Genomic DNA, 23,315 nt, shown 5'->3' with positions numbered 1-23,315 from the left:
ATTTATTGCTAGCCAGATGGCTAGCTAGCATGCTTTTTTTAACTGAACATAGGAATTATGTAGTACAACTAGAAGAAAAAAACAGAGTAGTCAAATTTTTAAAGAAGTTTTAAGAAGAAATAATGAGAGGAAATATGTATGACATTTTAAAATGCATTCTGAGATAAGAATAATTAAAATACAAACAGAAAAAGTCCAGAAGTGATACAAAGGATACAAAGTGCAAAGTTCAAAATGTATTCAATAATTTAAGAATTTATTCAGGGGAACAGTTATACTTCAAATCACTGGGGAAAAGTTGGATTGATCAATAAATGGTGCTGTAATAATTATTTGAGTATTTAGCAAAAATGGTTGGATCCATACATCACACTGTATACCAAAATAAAACTCAGATGTATCCTAGCTGAATGTAAATATAGAACCATAAAACTTAGGAATAAATAAAGATGAAATTTTATATTATGTCAACATGTTTGGGGATTAATCTGCTAGTCAACTGATTAAAAGCAGGGGAACAAATTATATAGGAAAAACAAAAAATAAAACCTTGAACACCTCTGTAGTCTGAATAATATTAAAAAGCAAAATGAAGGTTAAAAAATAATATTTGTATTATGTATGAGAAAGGGCTCATGTCCCTAATTTTAAAAGATCTCTTATCAAGAAGACAACATGCTTTCTTCTTAATAAACAGGTGGAAAGAAGAAATGGACCATTTCCAAGAAAAGCAATGTAGAGTGCTAAGAAATAGCAATGTATTCTTCAAAATAATTAAGTGTAAATTTTAACTTTTACCTTTATATTGGTCTGTTTGTTATTTTTAAAGTGCTGACATGAGTTCCCTTAAATGGGAAATCTCAAGCCATTAGAAAATGGAATATCCCTTTTGGGGGGGTGGTATGCTTTTTTTTTTTCCTAGTATGGAATTTTTAACCAATATTCTTGTTGATGTAACTTGGGGACAGATTATGTTTTCTTAATTATCAATTGGCAAGGCTCCCAAAACATTGGCTTTATTTTTTTGTCTCTTTTTTTTTAATTTAAGTATCATTGATAAACAATCTTATGTTGGTTTCAAATATACAACACAGTGGTTCAGCAGTTACCAATATCATTAAATCCTCATATTTTTGTCTCTTTAAAGCAATTATTTGTCTATAATTTTGTATTATTCATTTTATATGTAATTATATATATTATATATATAATTTTGTGTTATCATTCTATTTTAAGGAAGGAAATATCCACTGTGAGAGCTTGATATTTAATGGATTTCTAAAAGCAGTTGATCTATTTTATGCATTCATGTTTAAACTCAAATGTTCATATATTGGTTTTTCCTAAAGAATCATTAAAGTAATAGCCTTCCGTGGGTCCAGAAATCAAGCTCTTCTTTGACTTTTCAGAAACAATGATGAATTAATCATAGCAGTTACTTAGGCAAATCCATAGTAAAAGGGAATTCTCCACCATAGGGTACAGAAGTATTAAGAGATACCCCAAATCAGAAGTGTCTGGGGATCTCTCCTGCCATGAGAATTCCAAACTTCATCTTTCAACGCTACTTTGAAAATCTTTTCTTAGAATAATATTTTATGAAATTCAGTCCTGTCTTTAGCATTTTGATTATTTATTACTTTAGATAACCATTTCAGCAGTTTTTCTTTGTGTGGTGGTTTTTTGGAAATGGAGTACAGATGAAAAGCATTGGCTATGCTGTGAGAATAATCATTTAACGCTAACCTTACTGATCGTCTCTTTTGGCAGTGGTATTAATGTGTTCATCAGCCGCCAAATTTTTAATGAATTATATCCTAACATAATGACCTCCATGAAAGCCTCAGGTTATTTCACTATGCAGTATTTCATTATATTAAATCAGTAAGTCTCCAGAATATACATTCACAGCCAGCAAGAAGAAAGAAGAAATAATGCTAAAGTAGGAACTTTGTCAGACCTCCTCAGGGACACTAGAGTTCATCCCATCGTCATCCTCACCATTCTCATTTTGTTCTTCCTCTACCCTCTGAAGGAATGTGTTTGGAAGATAATGTTTAGTTTACTTTGGCAGGAAGTTTTGATAGGAATAATTGAAAGAAATGAGATAGAACAGATTAAGGAAAATTAAACTGTGATTTCTGCTTGTTACAAACTAATAGATCTTCTGCATCTTCTTTTTCCACATCAAGGCAGCACACAATCACATACATTTTAGAAATGTGAACTTTCATGTCATTAAAATAAGTTCCTTCAAAGTGTTTAATTATAGAGAATTGAGGATAATTACATCAATAGATCTCTTTTTATGAGTCATTTAATACAAAGTTCTCATAATAGTATTTCTTACAGTAAATAATAGTATTTTTCAAATATTAAGTATGTTCTAGGCACTATGCTAAGTACTGTAAATTTATCCTTTCATTTAATCCTTCCAACAATATTTTGAGGTATGTTTAGAGAGAATAAGTACTTGCCTGAGATCACAACTGATAAGTGTTAAAGCCAAAGTTAAAATCCAAATCTTCTGGCTACAAACAATATTCTTAACTATAGTATTCTATGGCTTCTCAGGAAACACTACATTACTTATGCCATGCTAATAGCACTCTGTAATTAACTCTGCACACTTTCCAGATAATTGGAATTTAAGCATTAAAACATTCGTCACCAGAAGTGTCTCCTTTTTAGTGAATTATCATCATAGTGATTCTCAATAAGTTACCAGAACCATAGAATTTTTTGTTCTTACACAAAATAACTTCAATTTCCATGCCTTTTGTATCTTTTTTATCCTTCCTTTCTCCACGAAGACATATTCTGGTACTGCCCCCAGTAGCACTTCATATTTGCATTTTGGTTGGCTGTTTTGAATTATAATTGCTCTGAAAACCAGAAATCTTATTAAAAGCATGGTAAGGGTAGATGGAATAAACAAGGATGGAAAACTGAAGGACTCCTTATGAGTATATTGTTCTTACACACAGCTTTGTAAGGCTGTAAGCCTTCTCAGGCAGCTGCAATTGCCAAAAAAATGACCTCCAGTTATGACATTAATGCATTTTCTTAATTCTAGCAAGCAAATGCTAATCTTACTCATAACTATTTCTAAGTTTTAGAGTTGTTTTTTACAGTGTATATATAATAAAGTGCTTCATAAATTTCAGTTAAAAACTGGATTATTTATCTGAAATAAACACACTTCCTCAGTAATTTCAATTGAGCTACTTTCTTTTCATATTTAAATCATTAAAAAGAAAACTAAAAATATTTTTGTATCACATTGTTGTCTTAACTGTTAACCTATTTAATTCTGTCTTTGCAATTTTTTTTTCTTCTACCATTAGGTTTTAACTAAAGAATTTTATAGTCTCCAAGCCTCTTCTGAAAAACATATTACTGAACTTCAAGCACAGAACTCTGAGCGTCAAGCAAGGCTAGACATTTATGAGAAATTGGAAAAAGAACTTGATGAAATAATAATACAAACTGCAGAAAGTAAGTCTCCCACTACCCCACAGCACGTGGCTTTTTTTCTCTGACTGCACAAGAAACTTGGTCTTGTTTCTAAAACTGCTTTGATATATTTCTTTAAAATCTAATTGGTGACCTTTTTTTGAAGAATACTTTGTATTGTAAAAATTAGTAATCTTAATTCCAGTAGTTGGGATCAAAAAAAAGTTAAGTTTGGTGGAGTTTATCTTTTCATTTATTTAGTTCACTCATGCAACTGAGTGTTCATTCAGTTAAGTGTTCATATGTGCCAGGATCTGGGACATAAAAATTATATACCAGAATCTGGGGCATGTAATTCTTACTTATAAGGGCTCCTAATATAGTCTACTGGGAGAGACAAACATATTAAAAGATAACTAAAGTAATGAGATACGTGCTGTTAGCAAGAAATAGGCAGTTCTCAGTAGGAGTGCAGAAGAGATTATGAGTTAATTATACCTTGGAGGTGAGGAATACCTAAGAGGGGAGATGACATTTGAATGAGTAGGAAGGACAGATAGAAATTTATTAAAATGTTCTGTTAATAATCTTTGACCTTTAATTTCTACTTCTTTTTCTTTCCTCTTAATTATGCTATGTTCCTGTATTGCCCACAACTTTAAGGGAATATTTTAAAATAACATTTTACCGTTGACTAAGATGTTCACTACAATATACTATTTTTGTCTAAAAGCCCGGAATATCAGTGGCATTCTTATAAAAGTGGATTTAAACTTCAATTGAAGTGGAATTTGAATTTATTTGCGGCACATTTTCATGTAAGAACTAAATTATATTTATAGGTCAGTTTAAGAAAAACTTTTATATCATTCCTATCATCTTTTTTTTCATTTCCAAGGTCAATATCATAACTACAATAGCTTCCAAATTATCTTTTAGATTCTTCATTGGAGTCAAAGTAATCTTTGTAAAATACAGATATGATCGTACCATACATCTTCTTTAATGCATCTCTATTGTCTTCTTAAGATAGCATAAAGTTAGATTCCTTAGCATGACTATTTATGATTAGACTCTTATCTTTCTATTTTTCATACATGCCTTGCCATTCCCTATCATATTATTTCAAATATTCTTTCTGTTTCAGATACTCTTATTTCAAATACTCTTATGTCATATTATTTCCATACTCTTATGTCCATAACTTTGCATATGTCCTTCTGTCTGAACAAATTAATAATAGAATTTCTCAATCTGATCATGGATAGCGACAAAAAACCTATAGCAAATATCATACCTAATGGCAAAATATTAAATGCATTCCCTTTAAGGGAGACAACAGGCAAAGATATCTCTTCATTGCTTATATTTAACATTGTATTTGAGCTCCTAGTTGGTATAATAAGGCAAGAAAGGAAAAAAGGAGGTATAAAGATCAGAAAGGAAGAGTAAGACTATTTTCAGATTATACAACCACCATTAATACGGATAAGTAAATCTAACAGGCCATAGATTATACTAGAAATATACTAGAAATATACTAGAAATATACATAGAAATATACTAGAAGCAAACAATTGAAAAGAAATTTTTAAAGTATTTTCGTTTACAATAGTATTAAAAAACACAAATACTTAGGAATGAATATAACAACAAAAAAAAACATTGCCTAAAGCAATAAATGAAGACCCACCAAAATATTAAGAGATATGTATTATAAATTTTATAAATTCAGTGTTGTCCCAGTCATAATGCCTTTTCATGTATTTTTATATTCTATTTATATCAAAAAGCAAAGAATCTATTAAAAATCCCACTTGTAATGATACCACTACACACCTACCCAGAATGGCTGAAATTAACAAGACTGGCTATATTAAATGCTGGTGAGAATGTGGGACAACTGGCAGTTTCTTATACAACCAACCTGTTCAGTGAACCAGCAAATGTATTCTTAGTTATTTGTCCAAAAGAAGATAAAGCATATGCACACTGGAATAGCAAAAGCAATATTGAAGAAAAAGAACAAAGTTCGAAGACTTATACTGCCTGACTTTAAGACTAAAAAGCTGCAGTATCAAGCTAATATATTACTGGAGTAAGAAAAGACAAATACAAAAAAAAACAGAATATAGAGCTCAAAAAGAGACCCATACTTTTATGATCATTTCATTTTTAACTAAGGCAACAAAGCAATCAATTTGGAGAAAGGTTAAGACTGTTCAATAAATAGTGCTAAAAAAGTCAGATACTTTTTTAAAGTGAACCTCAACTTTATCTCACCCCATACATCAGTATTAATTTAAGATCAAGACACTGTTCTTCTCTATCGTTTCACATTGGGAATTAGAATATTCCCGTCCTTGTTTAGTGAATATTTATTAATAAATAAAATTTTCAAAGACAAAAGTATAAGCCATTCTATTTTAGTACTATAGTATGTATAGTTTTCAAAGGATTACCATCTAATTCAGCTAATTTCAACTGATAGGAAGATAGACTTTATTTATAAAGGTATAACCATGGCAAATTGCATAACCTGTTTACCCTTGAATGCTTTTTTAATTAAGTATATTATTTGGATATTTGAAGAGTTTAGTTTTAAAAGATTCCATCAAGTTGTTAAAAGTTAAAAGTATTGCCTAGATGCTACATAAATTCAAATATAAAAAGAAAACCAGATTTCTAATTGTCAAATTCAGGGTCTTGCTATCCATCCTCATCCTGTTTTTAACCTTTGCTTCTCAAGATCTTCTCTTGCTTCTTGAATATAATCATCTGCCTGTGATTGATTCTTCTCTGTCACTTTTGTTGTCTCTTCTTCTATTTAAGTCTCCCTAATAGTTCACCAGGGTTTTTACCTCATCCTCGTCAATTCTTACTTACCTAAACTCTGGATAATCTTACCTCTTTTCCTCAATTTCAATTACTATCTATAGGCTAGTGATTCCATAGCTCTGTAAGGAGTTCCCACAGTCACTACAAATTTAACATTACTTACATTTTGTCTTCCCTCCCTGAAACTTATTTTCTTGAATTTTGATCTGTTAATAAGGAGGTGAAGTCTGTCTGATAACCTTAATTCCTGTCTCACTCTATCTAGTACCTCCTCTCACCTCTACAGCTACTCACTCAATTGTCTAGAATCCAAGTGCTTTTCTCCATTCCCATTCCTATTATGAACCATGTCTTATCTAGATTAGTACCATAATTTGTGAGATGTTCTTTGTACTGCTTGCTATAGGCCATCCTCTTCCCCATTATTGGAATTTTTTTTTCTGTAATATCAGCACTAACAACAAAAATCTGTTTTAGTCATGTCACCTTCATTTATTAATCTCCGTTAGTTTCTTGTTGACTATAAACTAAAACCCAAACTCCTTAATTTAGCAAACAGTACTTTAGTTCCATTCACAGTTGGAACTAAGCCTATCTTTGTACTACCATTGTTCTCCAAGCTAACTCCAGCCACTTTTCACACAATTACTAAAACTTTACAGCTCTGTGCCTTTACACTTGTGCTTCTCTTCTGCACCTTCTCTCTGAATGTCAGTCTCTGCACACCTTGCTAATGCCTCTAGCACAGAAAAAAATAGTGAATAGTGGCACTCAGAAATAGTTGCTCTGTGTTCTGTGCTTCTAAGACACGTTCATGTTCATATCTCTTTAGTACCATATACTGTGTTGTATAGTATATTATTTCTGTAATTAAATCACTACTAGAATAGTTATCTCATGAGTTATTAATTTATTTAAGTATTAAACTCAAATTTAAGATGTCCATCAATATCTCACTGCTGGGCTTTTGATATCTTAACTAAATTTACCCTCTCCCTTTTAAATTTAGAACTATTTAAGAAAGACAAGAATCAGATAGGGATCTGAAAGCTAGGTCTGGTTCTGATAGAGCTGAATTGGAGAACTCAACTTGGATTTGGAGCCATGATAGCTGAAAAGACTATTGTCAAAGGCAAATACCATATCTTGCTTCCACAAGCCCCTGACAACTAGTAACCCTACTACTGAAAACTGATCTTGGTCCACTGTGAAAAATACAGACAAAATTGAAAGAAAAGAGTTATGAATGTTCCTAAAAATTTTTATAGTATTACAGAAGGATCAGTGCACAAATATATTCATATTACAGTGATAGGCCTGCAAATAGGCAGCTTCACTTACTAATATGTGGCTTTGTTTTAAATCTGAAACTGTTCTGGAAATTTTCTCTTCTTAACAGTAAAAAAATGGTTGTAGATAAGTAATATTATAAAATTGTTATATGTCATTGATTGCTTTAATTTGAGCCAGTAAATCTGTAGTTTTTATGGACTTTATATATTTTGAATGACAAATCATGGTAAAGTTGTCATTGCACTTAAACATTTTGCCCATAACTTCTGACCAAGCTTTTTAACCTGTGAGTAAAAATTTCTTCTGGGGAGTGGTGTAACAATAGTAGAAGTTGGAAGTCAATCGTTTTGCTGAATTTTTCTGTAATTTTTTTAAAAAAAGGGTCATCAGTACATTCTCAGGACTACATATTTTCTTAGAGTAGTCTACTTAAATGCTTAATTTTATCATTGCAAATTAAGATAAATTGTTTTTCTCATTAAAAAATGAACATCTTTGCTAATTAAAAATAGTAATTTCTTATATCAAGAAGGGAAGTAATGAAATTGTTATCATTACTTATTCATAATTATGTAACATTTCATGCAAAAAAACTTTGAATCATTCAGAATAACACATCTGTATTACTATGCTTTATAACAAGAAAACAACATATCATATGATGTAATCCGTTGCAAGTTTAAAAATAAATGGAACAAATTCAAGCAAGCATATGCTTTAGGAAATAGGTTTCTACTTACAAATGCCCTATTTGAGGACTAAATGCTTTAGTCCTTTTTAATGTTCTTGGGCTCCATAATTCATTATTATGACCTCCTTTATTTTCCCTTCTGCCATGCTTTTTGAGGGAAAAAAAAGTTATTTGACATCATACATTTTAATATTTTCCAGTGGAAAATGAAGATGAGGCTGAAAGGGTTCTTTTTTCCTATGGCTATGGTGCTAATGTTCCCACAACAGCCAGAAGACGACTAAAGCAAAGGTAAAATCAATGTATATTTGTTTTACTTATCTACTCAGGCTAAATGTAACTACATTATGCTTTTTGATAATGTGCTGAGTTGAATAACAAAGTTACTTTATTCTTATTATGTATAAATACTGAATTGCCCACAACATAAAGCACATTAAGGATTAATCAAGAATTTTGTGTTTTTAAGTGAGTTTAATGACAGTAGAATAGACATATATTAGAATATTTTTAGAATTAGATTCAGTGATGGTGACACCAATTTAATTTTATTTTCACATTAATTTTAAGTGAGTTACAGATGCTTCTGAAACTACCATTTTCAAGTTAAACTAAATAATTATGTTTTCATTTTCTGTCGTATTTTGTTTATCTGCCTTTATTGCTTGACATATACCAGAGGTGGACAATTCAGAAAGACATGGAGATAGCACATATACTGTGATTGGAAGTATAAAAGACAGTGAAGACCAAGAAATTTTTTGGAATATCTATTAGTTATCTTGTGAGATACTGCTTACTAGAAAAAATTGTACCTGTATTAGTTGACCAAGTTGATTTTTTTACCTAACTCCTTTGTCTCACTTTAATTCATCCTTCTTTGCAAAAACAGCTCACTGCCCTGTTCTCTACCCTTCAAATCTAATGTTTCTGCCAGACTTCCAAGCCCCTGTCTGTGGCTCCACCTCTCCAGCCTTATTTGCCTTTCTACCTAAAATGTGGGTAGTATATATCCTGCCTGTAAACATCTGTTTTCTCTGTACCACACTATAGAACATTTCTGTTATCTCATTAGCTCATTTCCTGTATCATTTCTCCAACTAGATGGAAAGCTCCTCAAAGTCAGCAATTACATCTTACTCTTGTTTATTCTCCACTGTCTTTACCTAGCACGGTGTAAGCTACCTGTAGCATTGTCTCTTCATCTGAGTATTTGAGGATTCAAAGCTGCTTGCTTATCTTTCATTTAAATGTTTGATTTAAATGTTTAGAGACATTATATACTAAGAAACAATTCATTTTAGCTCTAATACTTTTGTAGAAACTTTGAAGAGAGTGAGGCCTCAGAGAATAAAATGTCTTTGATGCTATCTAAAGTGATGTAAGATGTAGACCATTTTCTGAGAAGTCATAAAATGGTGCTTTTTGACTTTATGTCTCTTACTGGTTAAACTAAATATCTGGAAATAAATTAGATCAAGGAAAGATTACTATTAACTATCATTTTATAGCTCAGCAGTTAATTCTGTCTGGTAAAGGTACAAGTATTTCTAAACTATGTATTACTTGAAAAATAGGTTATAGTCCCAACCCCATTCCCATTCTCCCCTAAGGCCCTCTAAAGGTTACTAAGGGTGACATAGGATATTTTGTAATTTTTAGCATATATCTATTTTTGAGCATTCTTGTGCCTAGTAAAGAATAGAAATGCATTTTGTGGGTAAGAGACTTCTTAATCAATGTAAATGATTGGTAAAATAGTAAAAATTGAAATTTGAAGGAAAAGATCCATTCCATTCTCTGTTTTAGCATCCAAACCCTCCAAAAGAATCTGTCACAAGAAAAAAAAAAGAATTTTGCTTTTCAAGCTTGCTTTCTTTAGCCACAAATACTGAGTTCCTCCCAAAATTGAAAACAATTATTGCTGTTACCTTACTGATTTTTTTTTAAGAATTTCCAGAAGCAGGTGTTGATTTCTTAATATTTACAGTGAAGATTTAAGGAGTCACAACTGATTCATATTCTGAATAATTTTTACTGTCCAAATATTTCTAAAGATTTTATCACTGAGCTATCTATGTGCCTTGAACAAGTGCCTAATGGGCATACTATTAATATCTCTTACCAGCTGGTGCCAGGCATTCTTCTCATGGTGAACCAGAGGGTTATTTTGAGGAAGTGCTTCTCAGGTCATCTAAAATGAGTAAAAGAAAAGTAAACCTAGATATTCAAAGAGGACATTTATGCATTCCTTCGCCCATTCATTCAACAACTTCTATTGAGTGCCTACTGTACGCACAAAATTGATCAGTGGCGCAGAAGATCCCTGTTTAGGGTTTGGTGCATTTCTGAGATTTGAAAGTCCATATTTGATTTTTTAGTGGATATTTTTAAAGAAGTTATTAGCTTTGTGCTCTCTTTAAAATGAAAGCAATGTAGCCTTTGAGAGAATCTAAATCTAATTCTTCACATTTGAAATTAAAGCAGTGGACACAAGGTGAATTATAGGATACCTCAGAATAACAACTGAAATATTTGTATAATAAACTTTTCATTAGCCTGTACTAAAATATATTAAAATTTCAAAGGAACTTATTTTCCAACTACTACATAATACATTCCATTCATACTAAATTTCATTTAAAATCTCATACACTCAGTAACCAGATTTAAGTACTTGCGGGTAACACTTAATTGGAGGGGATTTCTGATGATAAAAATAATACATGTTTATTTTGGAAAATTCCTGATAATCCTACCATCCATAGATAACCATTCAAAAATGTATACATATACATATATTTTCTTACATATTTAGGGTATTATTGTTTATAACTTAGAAGTTTAATGTTATCTTATAATTCCATCTTGAATATTTTCTTATGTTACTGAATATTCTTCATAAGGATCATTTTTAATGGTTACCAAAACTAACTCTTAGGCCTTCTGTTTCTGAGTATCATATTGTTGTTTATAAATTGGATAGTTGCTGATTTTTTTCATTATTTGTCTATTGTTACCTAAGGCATATTATGACATTAAAATGAAAAAATGGATACAAAGTTCACCACACAGTGTCTGTGCCTGGAATGGAGAGAGTGTTCAATAAATGTTACTTCGTTATGCCAATGAATGTTACTTAAAGTAAATTGCACAGTTAATTTAGAGGAAAAGCTAGTGTTCCACAAACTTCAGGCACAATTTGAGTTTTCATTTAAAACAATTTTATTTCTTAAAATAATTAGTTGAGGCACCCTTGGACGTGAAACCACTTTTGAGATTCACTTTTTTTGAAATCAGTTTTAAAACATATACTGTAATTCCAATTCTCTATAAAAAAAGTAGCAAAATTAATATTTCTGGTTCTTAACCAGAATGCTTCTTAAACATATTATAATTATTTTAAAAGGTTTCTCAACAATTCAATAGAGGTATGAACAATAATTGAGTTAAACTCTTTCTGGAACAAGGTTGTAGAAAGTTAAAAGGCTTATACAATTAAAGTAGATTAAAATAAATGGGCTCTTCTTGACTTGACTAAACTTGAAAGTCTGAAGTAATGTTTTTGTTTCGGTCATGATGTTTTGAAAATAACAAACAAGATTTTCTGGTTACACGTTTTGCTTATGCTCTTTAACCTGTAACACTAATGGATAACACCCAGGCACTAACATGGTCTCAGTATGTGCTTCTCTGTTTTGGCAGATCTAAATGTGGAGACTTTTCTGAAGGTTTCCTAACTTCTCAAATTGCAAACTTTACTGCAGACTACAAGTCTTTTAGTTTCTGTTCAGTTTTATAAAGAACTTTAAGTTGAAACTTTCACAATAGGCCGAGCTTCATAATGAAGGAAAAAAATAAATCAGAGGAAACTTTTAATTCCTCTAGCAACATTTTTTGTATAGGGAAAATTTGTTTTCTCTCCTTTATGAGTTCTCATTTTTGTCCTGGAGGGTTATTTGTACTTAGTTCATTTGGGTTGGTTTTAGGAATAGTCCTTTCAAAGTTACTGCTTTTGTATTCATAATAACTTGAAAGTCTAAACCTACAGAAGAAACTAGAGAAAATTTCATATTACCATAGATAATCAGCATGAGACCACTGATTAGTCCTCAATAATTGCCAACAGAGCAGTCAGTGCAGGGACCAACCTGAAGCATTGTGAAGCTGGAATCATTCTGGTACATGCATCCTTTTTTTTTTTAACCATTTTAAATGACATGCTAATAGAGACAGAATTCTGACCTGCTAAAATAGAAAATGATCAAAAAACCAAATGTTATTCCAGGCAAGTAATTAATCAGCAAGTAACTAAATAAGTACACTTACTTATTTGGAGTTTTGGTAATATTAAGAGAACCATGCCAATACTGAAGGACTCGGGATAAAGCATAAATCCTCCATTGTGGTTTTTTTTTTTTTTGGTATCATTAATATATACAGTCACATGAACAACATTGTGGTTACTAGATTCCCCCCATCTCCATTGTGCTTTGACACCTCAGATGTAGATAGAGATCTGCCACATCCACATGGCTGGGTTTATACTATTATGAGCTAGTATATAATTGTCAGTAGTACTAACTGCCATTGACAGAGCCAAGAGAGAAACTTTATTAGGAGTCAGGCAATGATGGGGAATAACCCCGTGGGGAAATAATTTTACCACATAACAGGTGAAGTTTTGATTTAATATGTAGTATAAAGCAATACTCTTGTGATATTAGTTTCTAGTTGATACTGAACTTGATACAGGTAAAAATCACAAAGCAACTAATGTAATTGCAAAGAATTGTATATTGTTCTTACTTTAGTGTCCCAACAGATACCCTGTAAAAGCAGTGCTTTCTTGGGGAGTTCAGTACATTCCATACAAAAATAATAATAATAATAACCTTTAGCAGGAGTCATTTTCCCTAGCTGTATCCATAGTTACTCTTTATTAAAGAACTTGGAAAGAACTTGTTTTCATTCTATGTACATTGTAGTTAAGGAAACATAAACTATATAGCTATAGTTGAGCAATTCTTCATTTGTCTTGCTTTGAATTCAGTTAAACTAAACTGTATCCTCCTTTCTTCCCATTTCCTATATCCCAGGTTTCTAAACAGAATCTACTCATAACACCAAATCTTTCACCAAACCAATATGCCACATTTAAAGATTTAGGACGTTGAAGTATGGAAGAGGTGAATTGGTATCTGTAACATTTGCCTTCTTCCCTTACTCATTAGCTTTATGCACTTTATTACTAGTTTAATGCTTAGACACTATTAGTTATTTTACTGAGACTCTTCAATCTTGGAATATGGTTTCTAGCAATGATTCATTTGAACAGCATCACTTACAACAAAATCAGTTGGGAAGGATTTATTGAGTGCCCACTCTGTTCTGTGGTGTGTGGCATACACCACAGGGGATAAGAGTCTGGCTTCATAATATTAGTTGCATCTGTTAGGGGAGAAAAGATTAACACTCATGAGAAAATATCAAGAAACATCCAAGAATATATGATTTAGTGCTTAATTGTGTGCTAGACTGTGAAGTCAGATTAATAGAGATCAGTGAAGACTAGCCTGGTCAGAAACGGAGAAAGTTGAACTTGAAGGGAGCCTAAAAAAGTTGGCCTGTCAAGCAGTGAAATAACCTTTCTTTACACTGGAGGACCAACAGAGGTATAGGGGGAAGAATATGCAAAACATGTTTGGGAAGTAAGGGTGGTTCAGTTCAGATTATAGAAGAACTTGGTATTTTTAAATAATTTAGATGAGAGTAGAATTAACCAGATAGATAAAATTTGAAATGGGTGGGAAAAGAACAAAACAAATTCATTAAATAAATTCAAATGTCTGACAAACATCTGAGAAGATCTTTAACCTCATAAATAAAGAAATTTAATTTAAAATAAGATTCTACTGTTTATCTGTAAGGTTAGTTAGTCTTTTAAATATTATGATACCCAGTGTTGCCTAGGGTATGAAGAAACAGGTCGTATATAAAGTTCATTCATCCAACAGTTTATTACTCAACACCACTCCTTTGTACCAGGTGTTCATCAAGGCACTTAGAATACAAAGGAGAATAATAAATAAAAATTCCTGTCCTTGGGAAACTTTTTCTAATTCATGAGAATTTTAATTTATACAACTTTTCAAGAGGAATGGCTGGATATTTTATATAATGCCACATGTGTTTTGACCCAATTATTATGCTTTCTAAGGAAAGCATAGTACAAGGAGTGTGAAGATGTATATGGGCAGTTGTTTAGAACTTTCTGCTGTTTGGAATGCTCTAATTGGGTTGTCCTTTTATTGCTGAGTTACAAGTCCCTTATCAGATACATATTTTGAAATTTTTTTCTCCCATTCCATGAGTTGTCTTTTCACTTAATTGATGGTGTCTTCTGAAGCACAGAACTTTTTAATTTTGATTATTCACAATTTTTCTGATTTTTCTTTTGTTGCTTGTGCTCTTGGTGCCACATCTGAGAATCCTTTGCCAAATCCAAGTTCATAAAGATTTATTCCTGCGTTTGACTCCTACATTTAGGTCTTTGATACATTTAGAGTTAGTTTTTTTGATATTATGTAAGGTAAGGGTTTTGTACCATTTTCAATGTGGTTATTAGGAATTTTCAAATTATGTGTATGGCTTGCATTACTTCTGTTGGACAAAGCCAGCCTAAACCAGTGGTCTTCAGACTTTTTGATATGAATCCCTATTGGGAAAAAAAGTTGGTATTCATCCACCAATATATGTATGTATTTATATTTATTTATAGATTATATTCATGTACTATTATATGAATAATATATTATATGCATTGTAACAGAAAACCGATGCAGAAAATTAAAACTTAAAGGTATGTAATATTAAAATAAAATTTCCCATACATTAATAGAATATTTTGCACATAACTGCTTTTGGAGACCACTGCTCTGTACTGCAGCCTTAACCATCTAGTTGGCTCAAGTCTTCTTCCTTCCCCAAGCCATCCCCAGCAGTGCTGCTAGAAGACTCTCTCAAGTGCAGATATGATCGTGTCATGTGTAACCAATTTAAGGATAAATCCAAACTCAGCTTGTCATACAGAGCCTCTCATCATATATCTCTCCCATGTTTCTTTAGCTTCAACTCTTGCATTTGTCATGCAGTTGTTTATCAGCCCATACCACACCACACCACTTAGAATTTCCCTGCATACCATCCTTCACTTAGACTTTTCTTCCACCCAGAATGCTGCTTCTCTGCTTCTTCATGAAATTAGTCAGGATTCATTTTTATTTTTCAGTGTACCCTTCCACAGCATTTAGCATACAATAATTTTTTTATTTCCCTATCTTCCTCAGTAGGCTATTAGATCCTCCAAGTAGAAATCATATATTCCCAGTGCCTATGTAGATTACAGGCTTTTAATAAATCTTTGTTAAAAGAAAATGTTCATGAATATTTTAATGAATTAATTAATAAATATGTTTCTTATAATTCAACCTGCTTCTCTGCCTTTGTGGATATTCATGATCAAGAAAGAAATTTGCTAATTTTTGTTTAACTGCAAGTATTATACTAATGAAAAAAATATTTCCTGTTTTTCCAGTGTGTTCAATTGTGCTTCAATATATTGTTTCTAAAGAAAAAGATTTCACATTATTATTTTTTATTCTTGTTCTTGTTTTCTTTTTCTTCCTTTTTTCCTTTTTCTTTTTAATAGCATCATGGGCTACATGGGTCATTTAGGGCAACTGAAAACCTTAATAACATTTCTGAGGAAGGGAGACATGCTCTGCTATCTTTACAACTGACTTAGAAGTTAATTTTTAACATGATCAAGGGTCAGTTGGAGACTAATTCTACCACAATGTCTTCCACATTATAGTCATTATCCATCCTGAATGACATCAACTTTCATGGTAAAGGTCACAGTCATTTCTGTCAGCATCAGTCCCTGGAAAGTTTTTCTCAAGAGAAGAGAATATAAGCTAGTAATCAAACTGTACACATTTATGAGCAGTTTCAAGACATTACAAGATACCTGTGTCCTCTTTGGAGCTGACTTTTCTCACTCAGAATTCCCCAATCAAAATCACAGTAATTCTTACTAGAAGGAACTAGGCCTGGTGTTAGAACTTAAGCAGCAGCATACCAAGAATTTCTTGAATTCAGTGTTCTGTGTCATGTGATATCACACCAGATCTACATAAGAGCATTATGCAACTCCCAAACAAAACAAAAAGCACCAAAACCAAATGAGCTACTTAACATTGTTAAGACTTGGTGTCTTCACATCATTATCTTCTTCAAAATGTTCATAATGGGTGACCTTTGCATCTCATTTTCTTGCATCTCTTTTTCTTCCATTTCATCTCATCTGTAATTCTGTTTCTGCATAGTAGCATTTGATTTCTGTTCACTGTTTTAAACTGAATACTGCACAAATATGATCTATTTGAACATATATTTGTTGAGAAATTACCATGTACAAAAACACCCTTATGCTGAGTTCTGTGGGAGACAGAAAGATGAAGAGTTATTTCTAAGATACATGAAAGATGAGAAAGAGAGAATGAAAATATGAATGAAGGTAACTCCAAGTTTTTTAAATTACCCTAATGAAAATAGATATAATGATGTTTGTAAACATATTATGGAATCAACAGGTTTAAAATGTAAACATAACAAAATTAGCATTGAGACTTGTTTTATTTATAGGGATCTTATTTTAGGGCCAAATTTGAGAGCACTTGGTATGTGTTAAATTGGAAAATGAAAAACAGGGTAGCCATAAACTGTAAATACCTTAAAGATTGTAAAGGAAGAAAGTAGATTAGTGGTTCCTAGGGCTGGGAAAGGAGGATAGGGAATGATGCTAATGGGGACAGATTTCCTTTTGGTAATGAAAATGTTCAAAAATTACATTATAGTGATAGTTACACAACTGTAAATAGACCAAAAAACCCTTTAATCATACACTTTAAATGAGTGGACTTTATGGTATGTGAAATACATATCAGTAAAACTATATAGCAGTAAGGCTAATTTTATTTTTTTTAATTATCAAAATATGGGAACTGTGTATTTTCCATTTCTTAACTTCTTGTATGAAAGTAAACTCTTTTGCCAGTTAAAAGGACAGAAATTTAGATATGAGTATATCTAAGCAAGGTACCCAAATTCACTATAAGCTTTTATTAGAATTTGTCTTTTTCATTGGAATAGCAAGTTCTTAGAAACAGATGTTTAGGATAACATTTAACATTATTTTCAGAATTTTGTCTGCATTCCTTTATCTGCTGTTAGGAAATATTAAAAATACAATTTAATTGTTTCCTATAATTTTATTTAGAAGAAAAATATTTTTTATCATTACAAAGCATCCTATCTTCTTAGATTCTACGAATTTTGCAACTCAGCAATTAATGAGTTAACTCATATACAATATGAAAATGTGATGAATATGAAATTTTTAAGTTTTTAGAATAGCAGAGAGGGTCTTTGGAGCAACATGCCATCTCAAAATTGTTCATAGCTCTTTGAAAAGTTATGCCACTTTTCTCCCAGTAGTTAGGAGGAGTGATTTTATAGCTGACCTTTTTTTAAAAATTGTTTTTTCGAAGTGGAATTCAGATTTAATGTGTTTTTATGCCATTAATGCATTAAACATTTAATGTGGTTTTAAATACTAATGGTTACATTCAGTACAATAAGTTGTGAACATTATGCAGTGATCACAGTGTGATCTTTCAGTGATTTCTTTTAGCACAGAATCTTTGCCTTTGCTTAGACATTCTGCACTTTTCATACATCTTTCCATTCCTATTTTCAGTAGAAAATCTATTCAATTGTAATTTGTATTAGAAAATGCATTGTTTTCTGGTGTAAACACTGGTGCTTTTCAAAGTGCAAGCTTATTGTTTCAGCTAATTGCCTAATATGTTTGTAAATGGGAAATTTTTACAAAAATGGAGAAAAGCTATAAATTGCTATCTTGTGGTATTTTCAAGCAAGTATCATAATGTAACTACTTTTATAGCAAGGGGTAGAAACCATTAATGCAGTAATCAATATATAGCAGTTATGTTATTACTGGAGATCTTAATGTAACTTTCAAAATCCTGAGTTGTTGGGATATTGGTCTTTCACTCTTGACACCTGAAAATATTATTTAACTATTTTTTTCTATTAATATTTAAGTGTTATTAGAAAATGGTAAATCAGTTTTCAAGCACACAAACACATTTTGAATGTTTTAGATAGCATTCCTCTTTTGTAAGCATTAATTTTCTTCTTTCACTCACCTAGTGTCCACTTGGCAAGAAGAGTACTTAAGTTAGAAAAACAAAACTCATTGGTTGTAAAAGACCTGGAGCATCAAAAGGACCAAGTAACACAGCTTTCACAAGAGGTAAATAACTTAAACAAAAGAAATATGAATGAGGAATCACAGTGTTCATTTTAATTCTTTATTACTCCTTTGTGTATTTTCTGAGCAGTTTTAGAACAAGCTGTTTGCTAGTACAGAATGGTTTTACAGTTTATGACACTAATTTAATGCCTTATGAACAACTTAAAGTCTATGGCAAAACTAAGATCAAAAAAGAGGTTAAATGCCCAGACTAAATATAAATGCAGACTAGACAGACAATGCTTTGATATCTGAGAATATCAACTGGGAAAGCAAGTTTGAGGATTTTAGGTGGCATTTTAAGTTTTTAAATAAAGCCTCATTTTCAAATAGGCCTGCTGCTTTTTTACTTCTTTGATGAAAAAAATCACTTACCTATTAAACACACTTAAGCTGGTATATATACTCACATTCTTTGATAATGAATGTTCCCAAATTATATCTATCTTTTTAAAATCAGATTGATATTTCTTTTCCTTAGCTAATATTAATTATATCATTTGAAGAACATATATACATTTTATATAATATTTTTAATCCTCTTATTTAAGTTAGTATCTAAAAATTACGTTTTTCTTTACTTCTGAAATTCAAGTAATAAAACAGCTAAAACCAAAGAAGCCACTGCACTGGTGTTATTTTTATTCCCTAGGTTTCAGCATAACAAGGTATGTTACTATTTTAACACTTGAATCTTATAATAAGAGAATTTTTAAAGACATGTTAAAAACTATTAATATATACCATGTTTTCTTAAGGACCTGTTAATGTTTGTCTTTATAGTTCTCTCTATTAAACTGCCTTTAACAGTGTAACATTAGGAGGATCTTTATGCTCAAATTCTAAAAAGACCAGAAAGATTTCATAATACTATCATGCCTGACACATTGTTAACGCTCAGGGTGGAAGTGGTGTTGTGCTGGCAAATGTTAACAACCAGCTCTCCAGGCAGGAGTGTGAGTGACAGCTCTGATTTGTAGCATTTGCTTATTTACGTCTGTGGGATAAATACTCCCACCAAGACAACCTCTAGCTGCCAACACCACAATACTGAATACAGAGTGGAGGGAAGATGTTCAGTAGCACATCACTACATGATGTTTCCAAGACACAGATGTAACAGGCTTAGGTAAACTCAAGAGCATAGATAATAGTAAAATAAAAATTGGTGAGTTTTTGAGTATTCCCCTTTTTTTAGTAAAATTTATTCGACTGTAAGTTTAAATAATTTTTAACAAAAGTTGTGTTCAACATCCAGCTCACAAATTTACTAAAGATTTGGCACTCAGCTCTCATAAACTACTATAAGCCAGCTCCAGAACCCCACTGAGTGGAACCATTGAAGGATAAATAAACGAATGATGAAAGAAACAAGTGACCCTCTGTTTAACATATTATGGCTCTCTCATATTTAATTTCAGAATAAGAATATTCTGAAAAGTAAAGTATTAAAATACATATAGACTTATATATGTGTGTCTTTATATTACTTTAAAAAAAAATAAAACCACTGGATGAACACGTGGAGATTGGGGAGAGTGAGGCACCTAGGGGGAAGGGAAGTTGCTTGCCCTTCCTACATGCCTCATCCTAGACATCTCTTTGAAATGGCTGTTCATCTGCATCCTTCTCATATTCTTTAATAAACTGGCAAAGATTTCCAAATGGCCTTACCATGAATGAGCTCATTTGAAGATTTTTAAGAAAACCTGAAAGTAAGAATCAAGAAACCTCATCGAGGAAAAAAGATGGTGGCATGAGAACTGAGGTAGAAATCTCCTCCCAAAATCACATAAAACATGAAAATACAGCAAATACAACTAATCCTGAAAAAATGACCTGAACACTACAGAGCAGACTGCCTACATCTGGAGAAAAACAGAAGACCTCACAGAAAAGGGTGAAATAGCAAAGCTACAATCCGGTGAGACCCAAATCCTCCTCTCACCTCAGCCCACAAGTGGGAGGAAGAAAAATGGAGTTGGGAAGGAGTAGAAGCCCAGGAATGCTAAACACCCAGCCATAGAGATCTGCTCCAGGAGCATGAACCCACATTATATGGTGCTCTGGAGATAAGTGGGGTTGGAAAGCAAAGATGAGCAGAATACTCAAACAGACTAAGATTCCAGCTGCTTGTGGAGAACAGGTACACTCAACCAGCCCCTCTAGGACAAAAGAAAGGTGCAGAGTTTGAAGGATGCAGCCTGCTGCTCTTTCCTCCCAGCAGGGGCTGGTCCCACTCACCTGCTGTCCCCAACCTGGCAGTGGAACCAGGTACTACAGGAAGAAAGGCAGGAAACTCTCCCAGCCAAGCTCTTTCCTCCCAGCAGGTGCTGGTTGATTACCTGATACCCCCACCATTTCTGCAGGTGCACAGCAGCTCCAGAGAGTAGAGATTCTGAGCACAGGAGGGCACTGCCAACACAGAGTTATTATTCCATAGGAAACACTGAAAAAATGAAGCAGTGAAAAATTTGGTCCAAACAAAATAACAAGGAAAAACAATGCCAGAAAGAAGGCTTAGTGAAACTGAAATCACCAATTTTCCTGATAAAGATTTCAAAATAACAGTCATAAACATGCTCACAGAACTACAGAAAAATATTCAATATCCCAGAGAGGACTTCAACAAAGATAGAAATGAGATAGAAATATTGAAATATACAGTATCTGAAAGGAAACATACAATGGAGTGATTTAAAAGTAGATTAGATGAGATAGAGGAGACAGTAAATGAAATAGAAATTAGAGAACAGGAAAACAAGCTAAGGCACAAAGAGAAAAAAAGGATCTCTAGGAATGAAAGAATAATAGAACTGTGTGACCAATCCAAGTGAAACTATATTTGCATTATACTCGTATCAAAGGAAGAGAGAAACAAAGAGTTAGAAAGTCTCTTTGAGGAAATAATTGCTGACAGCTACCCCAATCTAGGAAACAAAATAGTTACTGAGGTCATGAAAGTGCAGAGATCTTCCAACGCAAGGAACCCTAGGAAGACAACACCAAGACATATAATAATTAAAATGGCAAAGATCAAGGACAAGGAGAGAGTATTGAATGCAGCCAGAGAGAGAGAAAAAGATCACATGAAAAGGAAACCCCTCCAGGCTAAAATCAGATTTCTCAGCAGAAATCTTATAGGCCAAAGGGAGTGACATGATCTATTTAAAGCAATGAAATAGAATGGCCTCCAACCTAGAATACTGTACACAGAAAGATTATTGTTTAAATTTGAAGCAAGGATTAACAATCTCCAAATAAGCAAAACTTGAGGGAATTTACCTCCCACAAACCATCTCTACAGTGCATTTTGGAGGGACTGCTTTACATAAAAGTGCTCCTAAGGCTAAATAGCTATCACCAGAGAAAATAAAACCACCGTAAAGGAACTAGACCGATTAATTACTAAGCAAATGCAAAATTAAATAACTGTCCACAAAGTCCATCAAGAGATGTACAAGAGTATGTACAGAGTATGTACAAGAGTACAGAAATGACACCTAATATATAAAGAGTGGAGGTGGAAGAAAAAGAACAGAGGGGGAAAAAAAAGTTTAGATTGTGTCTGAAATACCATAATAAGCAAGTTATGTTAGACTGTAAAAAAGCTGCCGTTGAACCTTTGGTAATCTAGCAGTGGCAATAAGTACATATCTATCGATAATCACTCTAAATGTAAATGGACTGAATGCACCAATCCAAAGACATAGAGTTGCAGAATGGATAAAAAAAATAAGACCCATCTGTATGCTTCCTACAGGAGACTCACTTCAAACCCAAAGACACACACAGACTGAAAGTAAAGGGATGGAAAAAGATATTTCATCAAACAATAGGGAGAAAAAAAGCAGGCGTTCCAGTATTTGTATCAGACAAAATAGACTTCAAAACAAAGAAAGTAACAAGAGACGAAGAAGGACATTACATAATGATAAAGGGTCAGTCCAACAAGAGGATATAACCGTTATAAATATCTATGCACCCAACACAGGAGCACCTACATATGTGAAACAAATACTAACAGAATTAAATGGGAAGTAAACTTCATTTTAGGGGACTTCAACACACCACTCACTCCAAAGGGCAGATCAACCAGACAAAAAATAAGTAAGGAGGAGGATTCAAGATGGCGGTGTGAGGTGAGATGGAGAATTCCTCCAAAAACCACAGATAGTATGAAAATGTAGTTAATTGATACAACTAACCCTAAAACAACAAGAAAGAAAGCTGAACCAGACTGCATACAGACCTCACGAACAGAGCAGATCTCACAAAACAGGGTAATGTACGAAAGCCTCAATCAGGTGGGACCCAGGCCCTTCCACCACCCCAGCTCACTGCTGGGAGGAAGAGGAACGGAGCAGGGGAGGGGATGGAAGCCTGGAACTGCTGAACACCCAGCCCTGGAGGTCTGCTTTGGGAGCAGAAACCTTCACTGTGTGGTGCTCTGGACCTTGGGGAGCTCAGACAGGTGGAGTGCTTGAGAGAGAGATTCCAACCATTTGTGGAGGATGAGGATCCACACCCGGATGCTCTGGGACAAGGGAAAGGCAGGCAGTCTGAGAGGTTTCCTAGCAGCGAGAGGGCTGCTGATGGAGCTTGCTGTGCAGGGGAGGGGAGAGCTGGACAAGG

General features: G+C 32.9%; 1 protein-coding gene across 9 annotated transcripts in view; it reads left to right on the top strand.

Moving 5' to 3' along the window:
• The window catches only part of PIBF1 (progesterone immunomodulatory binding factor 1), a 221,404-nt gene that overhangs the window by 125,529 nt on the left and 72,560 nt on the right, over positions 1–23,315 (top strand). For all 9 annotated transcript variants that reach the window (XR_012121049.1, XM_037010311.2, XM_037010310.2 and 6 more), the window contains 3 exons: positions 3,348–3,498; positions 8,479–8,569; positions 18,578–18,680. Coding sequence is in view for 8 of the 9 variants with exons in the window: in XM_037010311.2 (XP_036866206.2) it covers positions 3,348–3,498; positions 8,479–8,569; positions 18,578–18,680 (345 nt within the window). In the remaining variant the exon portion in view is untranslated. The remainder of the gene's footprint in view (positions 1–3,347; positions 3,499–8,478; positions 8,570–18,577; positions 18,681–23,315) is intronic.

The sequence above is a fragment of the Manis javanica genome, chromosome 9 (genome assembly GCF_040802235.1).
Source record: "Manis javanica isolate MJ-LG chromosome 9, MJ_LKY, whole genome shotgun sequence".
Taxonomy (NCBI): domain Eukaryota; kingdom Metazoa; phylum Chordata; class Mammalia; order Pholidota; family Manidae; genus Manis; species Manis javanica.
This window is presented reverse-complemented; position numbering and strand designations above follow the sequence as displayed.